Source organism: Acomys russatus, chromosome 5 (assembly GCF_903995435.1).
Source record: "Acomys russatus chromosome 5, mAcoRus1.1, whole genome shotgun sequence".
Classification (NCBI taxonomy): Eukaryota; Metazoa; Chordata; class Mammalia; order Rodentia; family Muridae; genus Acomys; species Acomys russatus.
This window is the reverse complement of record NC_067141.1, coordinates 43,385,584-43,403,406: the sequence shown is the minus strand read 5'-3', so window position 1 is coordinate 43,403,406 and position 17,823 is coordinate 43,385,584. Positions and strand designations below refer to the sequence as shown.

The 17,823-nt window shown below is 40.7% G+C and overlaps 1 protein-coding gene across 1 annotated transcript in view; it reads left to right on the top strand.

Annotated features, from left to right (window-relative positions):
* Positions 1-17,823, top strand: part of Cfap95 (cilia and flagella associated protein 95) — an 83,509-nt gene that overhangs the window by 53,751 nt on the left and 11,935 nt on the right. The window contains exon 5 of the mRNA XM_051147113.1: positions 14,658-14,715. Within this exon, the coding sequence (XP_051003070.1) occupies positions 14,658-14,715 (58 nt within the window). The remainder of the gene's footprint in view (positions 1-14,657; positions 14,716-17,823) is intronic.

Sequence of the window (17,823 nt, the reverse complement as noted above, 5' to 3'; positions counted from 1 at the left end):
TGTCTTGTTTCCAGAATACAGATGAAAAAAAAAATTAACAGTGCATTAGTCACTGGGTTGCTTTTGACACTAAATGACTTCTCAGAAAGAGTACAGTGTGGGAAAATAGGGAACCTACTAGGTGACCTTGCTCTAGGTTAATAATCCTCTCTTGCTTCCATCTGGAACATGAAAGGTTTGAACCAAATGAGCTGTAAAAACCCTTTTTACTATGCTAATTTGATGGCTGAAAGGGGAAAGGTATCTAAATAGGCAAATTAAATGAGACCAAAGGGTAGTTGAGGCAGCTAAGTGTCCACTGTTGGCAGAAGCTCCTCTCCACGTGAGTGAAGTGGTGTCTTCACAGCAGTGGGAGCAAGCTGGGCCACCACAGTTGCTAGGCTTGCAGTTCGTTCCTCTCACAGGGCAGCCGGCATCTCTAAAACCTGCTGCACTCTTTGTAGGAAAAAGGGACTGCACATAAATCATGAGAGTGTTTTTGCTCTCTTTGTCTTTTCCCTTCTGAAAGTATGAAGCAAAGCATTTATTTTCTTTTCTACTTACTGTGTGATGGCTAGTCTCTTGGTGAAATACCATCTAGTTGCTGAGCATATTTCAAGAAGGAAAACACTGGGGAAAAATGTCTCTGTGAGGATGTGGAGTAGATAATAATAAAGAAGCTGTGACAAGGGGTGTGGGGTTGGCGGAAAGACCACAGAATGGAAGGCAAACAGATCTGAACTTGGTTCTTCTCTCTCTCTCTCTCTCTCTCTCTCTCTCTCTCTCTCTCTCTCTCTCTCTCTCTCTCTCTCTCTCTCCAGGGTTTCTCTGCATAGCCTTGACTGTCCTGGACTCACTTTGTAGACCAGGCTGTCCTCGAACTCACATTAGTCCACCTGCCTCTGCCTCCCGAGTGCTGGGATTAAAGGTGCGCGCCACCAAGTCTTATCTCTACCTCCTATAGAACCGTTTGTTTGTCTAGGCTTGCTCTGTTGGGCAGCCTTTACCTCCGTCCATTGTAACCCAGCTAGGCCATGCAATGGCCAGGTTGATTCTGTTCCTATTATCATCCCACAGACTCAGGTGTTGGTCACATGATCCAGACTGAGACATTTGGGGAACATGCTATAATAATAAATAGAGTTTTGGGGCAATGTCTCTTCCTGCCCCAGTTTCAAGTTCAGAGGACATCTTGCTCATGGGAGAACAGCTATCAGAAAGTCAAGTTAAGTAGATCTAGAAAGCAAGAGATCTGAAGACATCCTTTTGTATATGTGAGTATTTCCTTTTATTATTCAAGTTTGAGTTGGGCTCCAATAGCTTGTATGCAAGTAAAACTAATGAAAGCAAATTGCTAATTATGAATCAACGCTATTCCAATGGCTTTATATATCTTAATCCATTTCTCTTAAGAGTTCTTTAAATTGATTCATTTGCATTCTGTAGAGTAAAATATATGCACAGAGACTAAAGTAATATTTTAGTGTTACTTACTACTCTCACAGGTAGTACATAATAACAAGTCAGGACTTGAGATGAGACATTTAGATGTTGGTGAGATGACCCAGCAAATAAAGGCACTTGCCACCAAATCTAATGACCCCAGGACACACATAATGGAAAAAGAGAACTGATTCCCAGATGCTGTCCTTGGATGTCCACAAATAACCACCACATGTGAGCACACCCACAAAATAATGTAATAAAATGTTATTAACACCAAAACTTGCGATCTGAGATGTTTGTTATTCAGAAGAATGGTAGAATGACTAGAATTTTGATATGAATTTTAGTTCTCTGTACATCATTTTTTTTTTTTGTAAACATGGGGATAGAGTGCAAGTTCAGAATCCCAAGTTCTGAGATCAAGGAACTCAGGTGTCTGAGGGTGGGAGGCCATGACTTCCCAGCACAAGGAGAAGAGATATGGTCCTGCTTTTTATTCTGTTGGGACTGTCCACGCACTGGAGGGTGTGCTCTCACATGGGTGGTAGGGTAGAAGCTGGGGGAACATCCTTACTATGTCTAATTGTGTCTCTTTCATAGACATCCCATAGGCATACACAGAAATAATGTTTGACTAACTATGTATCTATTGGCTCAGTCAAATTAATAGAAAATTAACCACTGTGAGTACCAAGCTCCTAAAGTTCAAATAAATCACTTCATTTTCAATCAAGTGGGCCTATTGGTTACTCAGCCATGCGTAGACTCTGGCTTGACACTTTCCCCTCTGAGGCAGGGATCATGTGATCATGCTTCTGGCCCCAGAGTGGGATGTTTGGAGGGCTGAGAGCCTTTCTAGTTGGCTATACTGGCTGGAATGGCTTCAGAGCCAACTAAGTACTATTTCTCCTCACACGACTCCTGCATGTAGTGTATCACTGCTTGGCTGATGTATACTGCTCCCAGATCAGTGCGATGCCTTTCCCTACAGCGATATTTGGGATAATGGTACAAGTCCCAATTTGATATGAAATTTGGGTTGTGTGCCTTAGCAACGGTTGCTTTAGCACCTGGTAATAACTTGTTCCATTTGCTATCATTGCATTGCAATTCAAATAATCTGATAACAAAATTTATGTCAAAGCGTGTGATGCAGTGTCTCTTGGATCTCGAGGTTTGATGTAACAGCTGACTAATGGCTGATTCACACTGCCCTTTGTTCCATATTTATTTTCCACACCTGAGTCCATTACAGTAGCCTCTCTAGGTCCATCCACAAAGTTGGGCTTCTTGGGTTTTTAGACATGCTCAAAGAGGTAATCAAGATGCTAGAGTTAGGCATCCTTGATTACCTATTGTGGGTACCAGCCTTTCAGGTGGCTGCCATAGTTCTCTTCTCTGTGCCCGTGTCAGAAAGAGCTGGCAGTCATTCCCCCCCCCCCCCCCCCCCCCCCGCTGCTGGGCTGGCTTTGTGATGGCTGTGACAGTGTGCTGCAGAAGTGAGATTCCAAACTTCCCAGTACAGACCTTAAGAACACTGACGATCTCTACTCTCTGATTCCTGGATACACTGTGAAGCTTAAAATGCATAAGGCAGTCGCGCGGAGGTGAGACAATGCACTGTGTTGACATCTCCAGCCGAGTTCTTACATAATAAGAAGAAGCACCCAAGTGGAAGTGAGCCATCTTGGATAGCATAGTGGTCTGACATCAGGAAGAACAGAAAACCCCACTGAGCCCAATCACCCTGATCAGAGAAAATGATCAGATAATAAAGTGGCTATTTTATGCTACTTCCTTCAAATCTAAGAACCATGTTTATGTGGTTATTTCTCCTAATATTAGACCTATAGGTATAGTTTTATCATTGCAAAATAGAGATGCTGGCAGGTCAAATGTTGGGAACTCAAAAACAAATTAATAAACGCTTTGATTGCTTGAGTGGGGAATGAGTTTTAATAGCCATTTTTCTAAAGAAAACATAGAGATGGGCAGTAGGTATATGAAAAAAAAAAAAGGGGGCTCAACCTGACAAATCAGGAAAACAAAACTCAAATTCAGGGGCCTGAGGATTCAGACAGTAAAGTGCTTACACAAGTCCCTAGATGTGGTGGTTTGAATAAGCGTTGCTCTCATACTTGGCCAAAGGGAGTGGCACTATTAGGAATTGTCTTGTTGGAGGAGGTGTGGCCTTGTTAGAGTAGGTGTGTCACTGTGTGGAGGGCTTAGAGGTCTCCTATGCTCAGCCTCCACCCAGTATGGAACACAGTCTCCTTCTGGCTGCCTGTGGATCAAGATGTAGAACTCTCAGTTCCTTCTCCGGCACCCTGTCTGCCTGCGTGCCGCCATGCTTCCTGCCATGATGACAATGGATTAAACCTCTGAAACTGTAAGCCAGCCCCAGTGAAATGTTTTCCTTGATTAGAGTTGTCTTGGTCATGGTGTATTTTTATAGCAACTAAAACCAAACTAAAACGCTGGGCTTCATCTCTAGCACACATGTGGAAAGCTGGGTATGGTGCCGTGTGCTCATAATCTCAGTGCTGAGGAGGCAGAGACAGAAGGACCCTGAAGCTCATTGGTCAGTGACAGGATTCGTAGAACTCACTGGTCATTGCAGGAGGACATTTGGAGCTCATTGTTCAGTGACAGGAGGATCCACGGAGGACTGTCATGAGAGAATCCCTGGAGGTCATTGGTCAGTGAAAGGAGGACCTCTGCAAGTCATTTACTAGCTAGCTAGCCTAATGGGTGAGGCCCTGTCTCAAACAAGGTGGCTAGCTTCTGAGGAGCAAAGCCTGTGGTTGACTTCTGGCTTCCATATGCACATGCACACGCAAGCATATATACACACGTCATTCCTCTTACTTAGATATTATCAAAGAGACAAAAATGCCAAGTTTGACTATGCATAAGGAGAAACTGGAGCTTTTTATATTGCTGAGCATGTAGAGTCCAAAGGCTATTATGAAAAATAGTGTGGAAATAACTCAGAATTTTAAAAATAGAACTGTGCTATGGTGTAGTGTCCTCATTTTTGTGTGTGTATGTATATCTATATCTATATATGTATATATATATGTATATATATATATATATCCCCATAGGAGATGAACTGATATCTCACAGAAAGATTTATACACTGGATTTTATTGCAGCATAAACTACAATAAGCAAGGATAGAGAATCAAACTAGGAATGCTTTGATGGAAGACTTCATGGTATATGTATACAGTGGAGTATTATTTAGCCTTAAACATGGAAGTCTTATTTTGAAAACTATAGGTGAAATCAGAGAGCATCATGTCAAGTGAACTATACACACAAAAATGTACTGCACTATCTAATTTACAAGGGAGATGTACAAGTTCAAATTTCTAGAATCAGATCATAGAGCGGTAGTTACCAAGGACTAGAAGGTAGAGTACGTGGAGCAATGTTGATCAAAGGGCACACAATTCCCATCTTGAAGGATGACTACATTTTAGAGATCTATTGTGCAGTTAGGTGTTGTATTGACACTTTAGGATTACACATTTGAATTTTGCTAAGAGAGTGCATCATGATTGAATCAAGCCACAAAATAAAAGGCAACAGCCGGGAGATAGTTCTGTGAGTTTGGCTGTATTAATAAATTCACTGACCACACACCAAAACCATGAGCACTCTGTATTACAACAGCAACCACAACAAAGCCCAAGATGAGTGGTGAGGTCATGAGGAAGTTCACAAGCATCTGCCACTTTCTTATGTCCCAGGCTGGAGTTTCCGGTAGAGGTGACCTTGAGCTGCCAGATCAATGAGGCAAAAAGACACCCAGGGAGAGTAGGGCTTAAGCTAGGATGAGACTGCGGTCATAACATTAGAAGTTATGCAGTTGTCATTTAGACAATCACTTCAAGTCTTCAGTTGGTCTCGGTGGGTAGTACATCTTTGAGGTAGAGATACTGTTTAAGAAAATAAGAACCTTCTAGAATTACAGAAACTTTTGCTGCTGTCTATATTTGGGCCTGTGCTTTCATTTACATAAAGTAATATGTAAACACGGATACTTTATTTTTTCAAATGGCTTCTGAAAATTCTTCCAACATACCCATTTGATGACTGCCTACTTTGCACCAGCCAAGAAATTCGACATTAGTAGTATAGATGGAGAAGACAGGCTCATTTGCATGGAAAGTCATCAGTGCTGGTGAATTAGCAAGAAAGGCTCAGCTAAAAGAAACATAAAACTTAGCTAGGAGTTGAGTCATGGATCCATTTGGCCACTTGGCATGAACTTTAAGGGCAAGGAGTCCATGGCTGGTCTGATGCTAACCAATATCTTAAGGAACCTAAGTTAGCTACTTTTCATCTTTACAGTCTTAGGTTGGTTCCTACGCTGCAAACATAAAGCTGTTCTAGAAGGGACACAGTGAAGAGCAGAAAGGAAGCCCTGTCTAGGATCTTTATCCTACACCTCGTGAGCAGACTCTAGCAGGGTCACCTTGACTACAGTATTGTCTTCAGCTTCTAGGTGGAAAAAAATGAGAGAAGGGAGAAGGCTGGATTAGTAAACGCAGCAACCAGAAAACTGCTGCACACTTGGGGCGAACACAAGATACAGGGCAGCGAGGTGACTCAGACTGGGAAGACTTCCAGGAAGAAGTGACACCTGAGCTGCTAGATCAATGGGAGAAAAGGACACTCTTCATCAGGGGACATGGGACACTCTGAGGCAGGACAACTGGGGCCTATCACCTGTCTGAGGTCATGACAGCTGAGCGAACAGGCCCTGAAAACCGTGGGAGGAATCAGGGTTTCATCGTGCCAGCGATGTGAAACGTTTTCAAATACAGGAAAGAAGAAATCAGATACATGTGTTTAAGAAAGCAGATAATGGAGGCCGCCATCAGGAGACTCTGGAATGTACCAAGACAAGAACCCGCTTTCCAGCAGTGGTGGCGTGGCAGGAGAGAAGGGTGCAGCTTCTTGATGCATTGAGAACTGACATTTGCTGGATTCCTGGTTAATTATGGGGGTGAGATGACCTCAGGTTGGTTCCTTGTCCTCCAGCTTAGGTATCCAGAGGAGGATGAGGCCATTTGCTGAGGCTGCATTAGAGGTCAGGTGTCTGAGACTGGAGAACAGATGGGTTCATCCTCGGTAGCTGATATCAGTATGCGAGCTGGTTTTTCTTTCTCCGGTTTTGTCCCTTTCATCTATTCTCCATCTTACAACTGAACACTCTTCTTGTTTTTTGTTTTTTGGTTTTTGGTTTGTTTTTTTGGTTTTTAGTTTGTTTTTTTGGTTTTTCGAGACAGGGTTTCTCTGTGTAGCCTTGACTGTCCTGGACTCACTTTGTAGACCAGGCTGGCCTCGAACTCACAGCGATCCACCTGCCTCTGCCTCCCAAGTGCTGGGATTAAAGGCATGCACCACCACTGCCCGGCTAACACTCTTCTTCTAAGAGTATAAAGAATATACTTTATATGCTGTAACACTTCTCATCAAATAGGGTTCAGTGGGATATTGTGACTTTCCGCAAATCAGGAAGGGACCTAGAAATCAGGAAGGGACAGAGTGTTTCATCAATCAATACCCTGTGTTTCACACTTAAATCTAAGTAACACATGCAGTCCTTCAGAACTTCTATGTTTCCTCTGTATCCTGTCCTTCCCAAGAGCCATCCAAGGTCATTTGGGTGGGGTTGCCCTTATCGGTGTAGGGGAAGAAATTAAGGCAGAGAAACAAGGAATCTGATTCCCTGTTAATTAATCCGCTTATCTATTTCATAAATATTTATGGAATAAATATGCATGGGAGGTGTTAAGATGCAGAGTGTTTGAGTGACTTTCCGAATGCTCCAGAATGACTCAAGGGCAAAGCAGAAACAAGAACATTTGGGTTACATCTTAGTGTTCCCGAGAGGGAGGGAGAACACTTACAAAGCTGCTAGGGATTTTCAGCAAGGACTGACCTTGGGTCAGGGTTACCGGTAGATCCATATTGTCCTGCAACTCATCTTTGTTCTCCATCACATTCTCATTGGCTTCTTAGGAGATAGTTTCTTAAAAGCCGCCTGTAATTGAATGCTGCTGAACAGCAACTGAATTCCATCTGACTTAATCAGGAGGGAGATGCCGGAAGAAATGACAGGCGCATTCTAGTCAGCTCAGTGTAAGATTGGCAGGGGAAGATAGTGTCTCACGTTAACTCAGGCCAGTCTCCAACCTGCCATGCTGTCAAGGATGGCCCTCGGCCTCCTGATCCTCCTGCCTCTACCTCCCAAATGCTGGATTACAGACTTGGACCATTGTATCCAGATCAGCATGCAGTTTACAATAAAATTATGCATCACAATGGAATGTAATTTCCCAGAGTACGTAAACTTTCTCCTGTCGCCCGTAATATGGACACCCCTTGGCTGTCAGTGACTAGAGTTGTCTTAATAATAAGTACTTCTATTGTTGCCAGGGAAGAGATTAATTTGAAATTAACTATTTCTCTTTGAGTCACTCGTATTTAGATGGCACCATAAGATGTGATACGTGTGCTGTGTCCTTGTTCCTAGGACATGTGGTAAGAAAATAGCCCCCTGTGCCTCCGACAAAATAGGAAATAAGCCATTAAGCTTTAAGGTTTTTGGAAGTTAGGGGGAACTCCGTGTGTTGGGGTGCATCATCCTGTCACCCGTCTACATTTTTGCCTTGTGTTAGTGCACGTGTAGATACTTTAACTAATGCCACGGCCCTGATGATAAATATTAGACTTGCTCTTCTCACAAAACACCTTTAGTTGTTCTTTGCACCTGTTAGAGGTCAATGAGGGTATGTGTGGCAAATTATGGGTGGTGCTAGATGAAAGCCAGCTGTCCGACTTCCAGACACCCTGACAGCATAGCATTGTCCTCATGAATCTACTAGCATCTGGTCTTATTTCCAGAAAGGCCGTTTTTATCTGTGCTTCAGCATTTATCTGACTCATGTAGACTGACTTGTACCCGATAAATTCTCTCTCTCTCTCTCTCTCTCTCTCTCTCTCTCTCTCTCTCTCTCTCTCGCTCTCTCTCACACACACACACACACACACGTGCATACACACACACTTCTAATTAGTTAATTTATAATGAGAACAATTTCAAGCACACCAGACAGTTGTGTCAGCTTAATGAAGCATTCTCCCTCTGCAGAAACCATATGGGAAGCCAGCTTATGATCAGATTGTCTGGCCTCTGAGCAAGGGGAATTGGTCATATGATTACAATGATTAATGGCCACACACTCTGGAATGGGACTCTTGTAGTTGTAGGTGACAGAGATACAAGGTCATCTTAGGCAAAGAGTGAGTGTGTTAAAAGACCCGATGGCACAATTGGAAAGTCTGTGCGGGAGCCTACTGTTAGGTCTCCAGTCCCGCAGCATTTTCTCTCTGTAGCTTCTTCCGTGAAGTAGAGACTTTACAGTCTGTGGCTCCTGGCACAGAAGTGTGACTGGCTCTTTTCTATCAGTTTCTACTAAAGGAAATCCCCAAAGAGATCCCTGATAATGAGGGCCTGGGTCTGACATTGGGCCAAGCAGCTCCAGGTAGGGAAGGGAGAGGTAGGGCACAAAGGCCCTCCCAGTGGTTCCCAATGATGACGTCAACTCACTGTAGGCTGCCGTTGAGTCTGATTAGTGTGCTGACCCTGAGGTCTTCTGGCTCTACTCTAGACTTGGCAGATCTACCTATAACCCCAGGAGCACAGGATTCCTGGACGCTAATAAGTACCAGGAGCATATGAATACTCATTCTTTCATAGTGTAAATAATGTAAATAAATTTCATAATGTAAATAAAATGGTACTGCATTGTTTTTTTACTTTATATTTCACTAATTACTGGATTTATGATTGAATTTATTGCCCAACAGCAATGACCCTTCACGATTTCCTGTTGATTTTCCTATTGGCGTGTGTGTGTGTGTGTGTGTGTGTGTGTGTGTGTGTATGTGTGTGTGTGTGTATGTGTGTAAATTAAAAAAAATTCTGGGTACTAATTCTGTTTTGGTAAAATGTGTGCACATATCTTCTTTAACTTTTCTTGTAACTATGTAAGGTACTGTTTTGTCCAGTAGAAGAAAAGATATACAAAATGCCAAACTGTTCTGTTTCATCCTCTTAGAAACTACATATCTCATATGTAATGTCCATGCGTTACTTGTAACATGAGACTAGCTGGTTCTTGCAGCATCATTTTGTTAAATGTTTTGTCATTAAGCCCTTTCCATCATAGCTGCATAGCCCCATGTAAGCAGCTTGATTTCTGAGCTCTGTAGCCTATCATGCCGGTCTGTTTGTATAGTCCTACGGTACCGTCTTAATTACTGTGACTTTAGACTACTTCTTTGTACCTTGGGGAGTGAGTTTAACCACTTCTTTTCCAAATTGTCATCATTCCATGTGACATTCTATGGAATTTTATGTCTATTATGATTTTTTTGTCAAGGTCCATGAAGTGCCTTAGTTTTGGGAATACCATAGTACTTTGATTTGTGACATTTAATCAGCTAGATGGAAAAATTATCATTATCAATGAATAATCTCACTCATAAGTAGAGAATTATTCTATAACCATCAAAATTTTTATAAGTTCTGTTAGAAGGACCCTGCTGTTTGAGGTTGTGGTCCTCCCAGTCCAGATGCCCATTCTGAGCTCAGCATTAGGTGCAGAACCCCTCCCCAGCAGGGCCTCCTACTCTCTGCCTGACTCCATCTGGAGAGTGTCTGTAGACATAGATGCTCCTAACCACATTTGATTTACAACCCCTGACACGGCTCCCTGCCAGCTCTCCCTCCCTGTGTATATAGGATAATTAGGTACTGTGTTCCTGCAGTGTTATCAAATGTAGATCAAGCACCATTAAAGCACCCAGTTTCAACCAATTATGTACACCTATCCTGGAAGCCCTCTCACTTACTCCTCAAGGACTATATAGCCTTTGTACTCCCTGAGTAAGGTTGAACTAGCTCCCTGAAGTGGTACCCGGAGTGTTTGATCTCCATTGTGCTCATGGTCTTCCGAGCTCTGCATCTCTCCTGTTCCTTTTGCCTTGGTGGGCTGGCAAGCCCCACAGGGAAGAGGAGAATCACAATTTCTCCTTTTCAGATGTATTATAAAGCATTGATTATATGGATTCTTCTAGAAAACTTAGAGAATGTGGTACAATTGTGAGAGCTTTCCACTTACCTGTTGCCATTCTTTGCTTGTTAATAGGTGGGTTAACTACTTTGTATAATAACCTTGTATCTGACAACCTTGCTGGGATTTGCTTGGTATAATTTGTGGATTCTCCTGGATTTAAAAAAATTTTTTTTTTCAACTTTGGAAAGTAAGATTTTACATTCCTATTCTAATTATTGTAGCACACTCATTTTTGTTGCATTTTGTAGGCTCTGCAGTAGCTCTTTCAATAAAAATGCTAATGGAGGGCTCACTCAGTGATTGGGAGTGTTTCTGGAGGAAAGGATATTCATGAGCTCAATTTTTATTCTAATTTTTCTCATAGTAATGTTACTTATCTCTGCTTACTTTAATTATGTTGGGTTTTCCATGTTGAGTTTCCCTGGACTAGTGGCAATCACAGGTAATCCCATCCAGGTAATCCTAAAGAGGGAAATGAGGAGTATGGGAAGTTTGCTCATTATCTTAGTTCAAGAGTGCCATCTTCTGTTAGACCATTGAAGCAATGTTTAATTGACACCAGAGGTGGGATAAGAAGTGGAGGCCTGCTGATGCTGTGATGCTGTGTTACAGCTCCGGGATTCTTCTTTTCTGGTATCTTAGTTGCCTCTTCTGGTCCTTCCTGCTTGAAAACTGTGGTTCAGATCCTCCTATCTCCCCACATCAGGGTGGGATGTTACCTTCTCTCCCCCTGTAATCCCTGACAGATCATGGCTTTGATTTAGCTCTACTGACAGGGTTTTGAAAACCTATCCACATACAAACCGAAGCTTAAAGAGTCAAAGTCAAAATTGTAACAGATGCAAAGGTCTGGCTTTTATTTACAATTCTAGAATCAGAAAATACTAAAATGATTTCTATAACTAGTGGTTTAAAAATTTTTATCTTTAACAAATGCTACTGCCAGAAGAATATATCTCTTGACTAGTACTTGTATGTGTGTTTGCATAATTTTGCTTTCAAGCTTTCTTTTAAAACAATTTTGTTAAGTATTAAAGCATATAGATTAGTCTATAAGAAATAGTGTGATATGCAATTTAAGGCCAAACAATATGAAATACTTTACTTTTCCTACTTTAATCCTTTTTTCTTCCTTTATTTTCTTTCTTCCTTCCCTCCTTCCCTCTCTCCTTCCTTCCTTCCTTTTTTTAAGTGGTCTTTCTCTTGGATTTCATTTACTGACTTGAGAGTTTAAAAGTTGGGCATCTGATCTATGTTATAATTTGTATTTATCCTTTGACAATTTCATGCATGTGAACAATTTACCTTAAGCACATCCAACCTCCTCACTACCCCTGGATCCCATGCATATGTCTACCTTCCACCTTCTTTTTTCCCCCTGCTTCTACTCCTCCTTCCTCCCCCTTTTTCTATTTTTCTATCAACCCATTGGTCACTGGGTCCAGTTATTGCTGCCTGCATTCTCATTAGTATAGGGTCATCCACCAAAGCATGGTCAAAGCCCTGAGGAAGAAAACTTACCTCCTTCCTCCAGCAGCCATCACTTGCCTTTAGCTCTTTCATGCTGGGCCATTGGTTGACTTAGTCTTGTATGTGTCGTGTCTTATGCTAATGACCACAGCTGCTGTGAGATCATGAGTGCAGTGAAGATGTTGTGTCTAGAAGACATCGTTACACAGAACTCTTCCCCATCTTCAAGATCTTAAATTCTTTCTGCCCCTTGCTTCCAGTATATTTCCTGAGCCTTGAGGTATATGGATGGATGCTGATAGGTAACCAATTTAGACCTGAGTTCAGTCACTTATTCTCAGTACTTTTGAACTGTTATGAGACTCTGCAATGATTGCTTATTACTCACTGCAAAAAAGAAGCTTCTCTGACCAAGGTTGAGAGCTGTGCAAATTTATTGGTATACACATAAATATTTACAAGGTAGTTTAATAACATGCCCAATTATCAAGACAGTAGTAAGTTACTCCCTAGGGCCATTGACCTCCCCAACTATGGGGTTTTATCAGGTTTACAGTACCAGGCATGAATTTCCTTCTGTGGGGCCATCCTCAAATCCAACTGGAAAGCTATTGACTATAACAGTCCTGCCACTATTGCTATGGTATAAGGAGGCTGATATTACAACATGCAGAGTCCACTATTGGTAAGTCTATTGATGGCTTTTTTTCTCCCAGCGACTTACCATATATAGCATCTTCTAGTACTATGAAAACTATCTAGCAGGGAGAGATTCCAAGTTAGTTATTTCATTTCCTCTGTGTCCTTCAACAAACGGCTTTGACAAGATGATCTTACCATCTAGCTATAGTGGACAACCAAAAGCAGTGACGATAGTTTGAAGTTTTTTTTTCAGGGGACCTTTGGGACCTCCCTGACACCAATAACTTCAGTAAGAGATTTCCCACACGCTGAGATTTTTATTTAATATCCCATGTCTTCTGGTAGAAGCATTGTTCCTCCTTGCAGGCTACCTATGTTTGAACTTTTTAACTATATTTTTAATTAGTTTACAAGGCAGTGGGTTTTCATAAAATGTCTTCATACAGTCTTAGTTTTAGTTAACCCTCTCCTAATCCCTCCTCATCACTTTATCCCTCTCTTTGCTTAAATCTTAAACATTAACATGGCCCCTTGACTGTTATATCACGTATGTTCTATTCTATTATATTGTATTATATTATATGTTATATATTATATTATATGTTCTATTATTCCTTTAAGGCTTTTCTCCCCTCATATGAATTTCTATATTTGTTCTTTTAATCATCAGTACTCAAATGCAAGTGTGTATCAGAAGTATCTAGAGAGATTGTTAAACTCCAGAATGCTGAGCCTTGCCCATAGAAATTCTCATTCAGTAGACTTGGGGGTAGGACCTAACTACAATCATATCCATAGGTTTCACATCAGCAGATTCAACCAATCATGGACTGAAAGTAATTGGAAGTAAAACAACTTTCTGCTGAACATGTACAGGTTTTTAAAAATCATTATTCCTGCCACCACGTAGTGTCTGAACTACTGAGTTAACATTTACATTATGTTTAGTAGTATAAGCAATCTAGAGAAGGCATACAATGTGTAGGTGGGTGTACATGTGCTATACATAAATACAAAGTCCCAGAAGGGTCTTGAGCATCCATAGAGTTTGGTATCCACTGGGGTCTTCCTCCAAACCCAGGGAAGGCTGAACTCACATAAGTCTCAGTCCCCCAGGTGCTGCCACTGCTCAAGACGCAACATAGAGAGCTGGCAAGAATCGGTGGTTACCATTAGACTAAGTCTGCCACCTGTATCCATGAGCATGCCTGAGCTGGATTTTGTTGTTTTGAGATTCTTGTTGAATGCTCTTACTTTGAAAAACAAAACAAAAACCTAGACATTTTCTTTGACCATCCATTCCTATAATATTGCTGGGAACACAACTATGGCTTCATTCCTATAGAAAATCACGTCTTCCTTACCCAGAGCTCTAAAACACAGAAACTCTTGCAAGTTTCTCTGGCCTTGTAACTGGGGTTCCCCAGTCTTCCTAATGTGCATATACAGTGAACCTAGGATCACTTCTCTTGCTCTTTATCTATACTTAAAATTCTCCCCTGTAGGCTTAGTATGCCAGCTTTTGTGGTTCCCATAGCATGCACCTTCATCTCCAGAACTCTAGGAACTTCTGTTTGAACTGGGCTACAGTGGCTTATATACTTGGTGGAGGTTGGGGGCACTCTGTGATCTTAGCCACCTGGGTATCGACCACAATCTCTTTACCTAACAGAGTGTGGGACACGAGGTCAAAGGCTTTTTCAGGCAGCAAGCAGGCGATGGAGAGAATCTGGAGACATCAGAGCACCTGGAGATGCAGACATGGGTCTTGGTGGCGATTTGTGAAGAATTAGAAGTAATGAAGGGCTGTTGCTGGTGATAGGTCACACTGAGAAGAGGTCCTGAGATGACTGGACTTAAAGATTTTATCAGTGCCAATCTCCCCTGAAATGTGTTTGTTTCGTGTCAGTATCTTCCTTTGGTAGGCATCTTTCTGACATCTTGGCTTCTCCTTCCTAGGTGTGTTTTGACAACGTACTCTGAAGATTATGCTCCGCAGTATGATTATCCACCACCTGTAAGTACGAAGACTCATAGTCTAATCCTACCTGTGTACACACCTCGTCATATCTGGTGCATTAGTCAGTCTTGGAGAGAAGGGACTGCTGAGACTTATGATGTCTTATATTTATTAAGAGATACTTGCTGCTTGCGAGAATCAATTGGATGTTTAATAGCTACGGTTTATTTTGGAAATTAATGGACTTCTTAGTGGAGAAAATATTATACTATTGAAGACATATTAATCACTTTCTCCCTTGCTTGTTTATTGCCTCCACCTTGAATGAAACTTACACAAAATGAAAACCACCTTTCTATTTACTTTTATCTGATGAGCACACACAAGTATGGGATTTAATTTAGCTCTGGAAATTGAGCATTGATTTTTTTTTTTGAAGTCCAGTTTATAGCTTTAAATATATTTATATTTTAACAATTAGACAACAGGACTGAAGGGTACATCTCCGCTTTAAGGCACTTGAGTAGTCTGAAAAGTGTTGGGTTCACCTCAAGAACAAAGAGTTGAAGGGAGAAAGGAGAGGGGGGAGGAGGGAGGGAGGGGAGGGGAAGGGAAATGTATACAACAGAACCTAAATAAAAGTGGCTTCCTACTGGTTTTACCTTATGCATCTTGACCAGAAAAATAGCTATGAAATAATATTTAACAATTGAAAAAGAAGAGAAAATGCTATTATTCTCTCAAATAGTATGATTACCTACTTAGAAGAACCAAGATATTAAACTGAGAAGTACCCAAGATGAGGAAAAGCTTTCCTTCATCCAACACTAACTAGTCAGTAAATTGTAAAGGAGAAAACCACACAATTATAATAAGTCAACATGAAAAAACTCTTTTGAAGAGAAATTTTCCAAGGTCAATGCAAGAAAACAGACTTTCTAACTTGCAGCTGCTCTTCCCTCACCAAGAGGTGACTATTTCCCTGTCTCTAGAGTCGGGACTGGCAGGTGACTAATTTGGTCAGCAGAGCCTGAAAGAAAAGGCCTTGTGCTAGCTACTTCATCCTTTGCAGTCCTGAGTAACCAGGCTACTGTTAAAGGGAGGGGCAGGGGGAGGAACACTGAAGGGCATGGCTCAAGATAGAGGAAACCATCTTGGGTACCCATCTTGCTTAAGGCTGGAGTCTAACTGCAGCTTCCAGTTGCTCCAGCTTCTGAGACACTCTGGAGGAGGATGGAGCTGTTGGGTTCTTTCCTTTGCTTGCTAAAAACAAAAGCAAAAGGTTCCAAGAGCCGAATAAAAGAGACAAGAATGGGAAACAAATTATTTTACAAATGTACAAGTTTATTGTAACTAGGACCTCAATGGATTTTTGCCTTCTATCAGAATTTAAGATTATAGGTATTATTTGAAAGAACAAATAGAATAAGTAAATATAACGATGTTTTGAAAAAATTGTAAAACCAATTTAACTTTTACCAGTTTAGAGAAGAAAATGATTTATGATATCACCTTTATTGTAGCATTCTTACTATCTTTTTTCTTATTGAAAATAACTCAGTACATAAAAACAGAAACTATGATAGCTTATGGGTAGATGAATTTAACACATATTGAAACAATTATTGCAAGAGAAATGTTAGAGACCCTACAGAAATGAGCAAAGAACATATACAAGTGGTTTGTATTGTAGGACATCCAATTAATCAAATAAATATAGGGAAAAGATACAATTTAAAAGTAAAAAATATGAGCTAATTTAAGTTTTTAAAATAAAATTAGCAATATTTTTTTTCAAATAATGAGGGCGAGGCTAAGCTGGGATGAAGTGGTGAGTTTGATTTATGTAGGAGATTATACACTACTTTCACCCTGCCTGGGAAGAAATTTGTCAGCTTATTTTAGATTACCATTTAACCCAATAAGTCTCCTTGAAGGCAATTTCTTTGAAGAAATATAATTCGAAATAAAGTATTAGCAAAAATGCTAGTCAGTGTGTTATTTATAATAGCAAAAGTTGGAGAATGCATAACTAATAGTATTAGAGATAATATTGATACTTTATAACCACAGGTGGTGATGTGAAGCCTTAACATTGTTCATGGATAGTTCTTAATAAATTTTCACTGAAGGTTAAAATATTAACATAAACACCCATATTTCATGAAAGATATTTGAAAATCTAGAGGAAACTTAAAAACATGGAGAAGTTCTCAATATTGTTGGCAAAATCGGCCACTGAATGAGAAATTACCTTTATATTTTTTAGAATTTTCCACTGAAACAGGACCTATAATTTATAATTAAAAATTATAGTCCATCCTGTTTTTAATTGAATCTTTGGGTTTGGTGGTGTTTAATTTCTTGAGGTCTTTATATTTTTTTGGATCTTAGCCCTCTGTCAGATGTAGGGTTGGTGTAGATCTTTCCCCAGTCTGTAGGATGTAGTTTTGTTCTGTTGACTGTTTCCTTTGTCTTACAGAAGCTTTTCAGTTTCACGAGGATCCATTTATTAATTGTTGATCTTAGAACCTGAGCTGTTGGGTGTTATGTTCAGGAAGTTGTCTCCTGTGCCAATGAGTTTAAGGCTCGTCCCCACTTTTTCTTCTAATGAATTTAGTGTATCTGGTTTTATGTTGATGTCTTTAATCCACTTGGACTTTAGTTTTGTGCAGAGTGATAAGTAAGGGTCTATTTGCATTTTTCTACATGTAGACATCCAGTTAGACCAGCACCATTTGTTGAAGATGCTATCTCTTTTCAATTGTATGGTTTTGGCTTCTTTGTCAAATGAAGGTGTGTGGGCTTATTTCTGGGTTTTTGATTCGATTCCATTGAGCCACCAGTTTGTTTCTATGCCAGAACCATGGCGTTTTCATTACTGTTGCTCTATAGTACAGATTGAGATCAGGCACGGAGATACCTCCAGAAGATCTTTTATTGTACAGGATTGTCTTGGAGATTCAGGGTTTTTTGTTTTGTTTTGTTTTTATCCCTAGAATCCACCTGGTGGATAGAGAGCCCATACACACAAAAGTTGTCCTCTGACCTCCATATATGTTATGACACATGATTCCGCCTCCCATGATGAATAAATACAAGAAATTGTTTTAAAGCATAAGGAAATGAACACATTATTTCAAAATGAATTTCCAACCTGTTCCC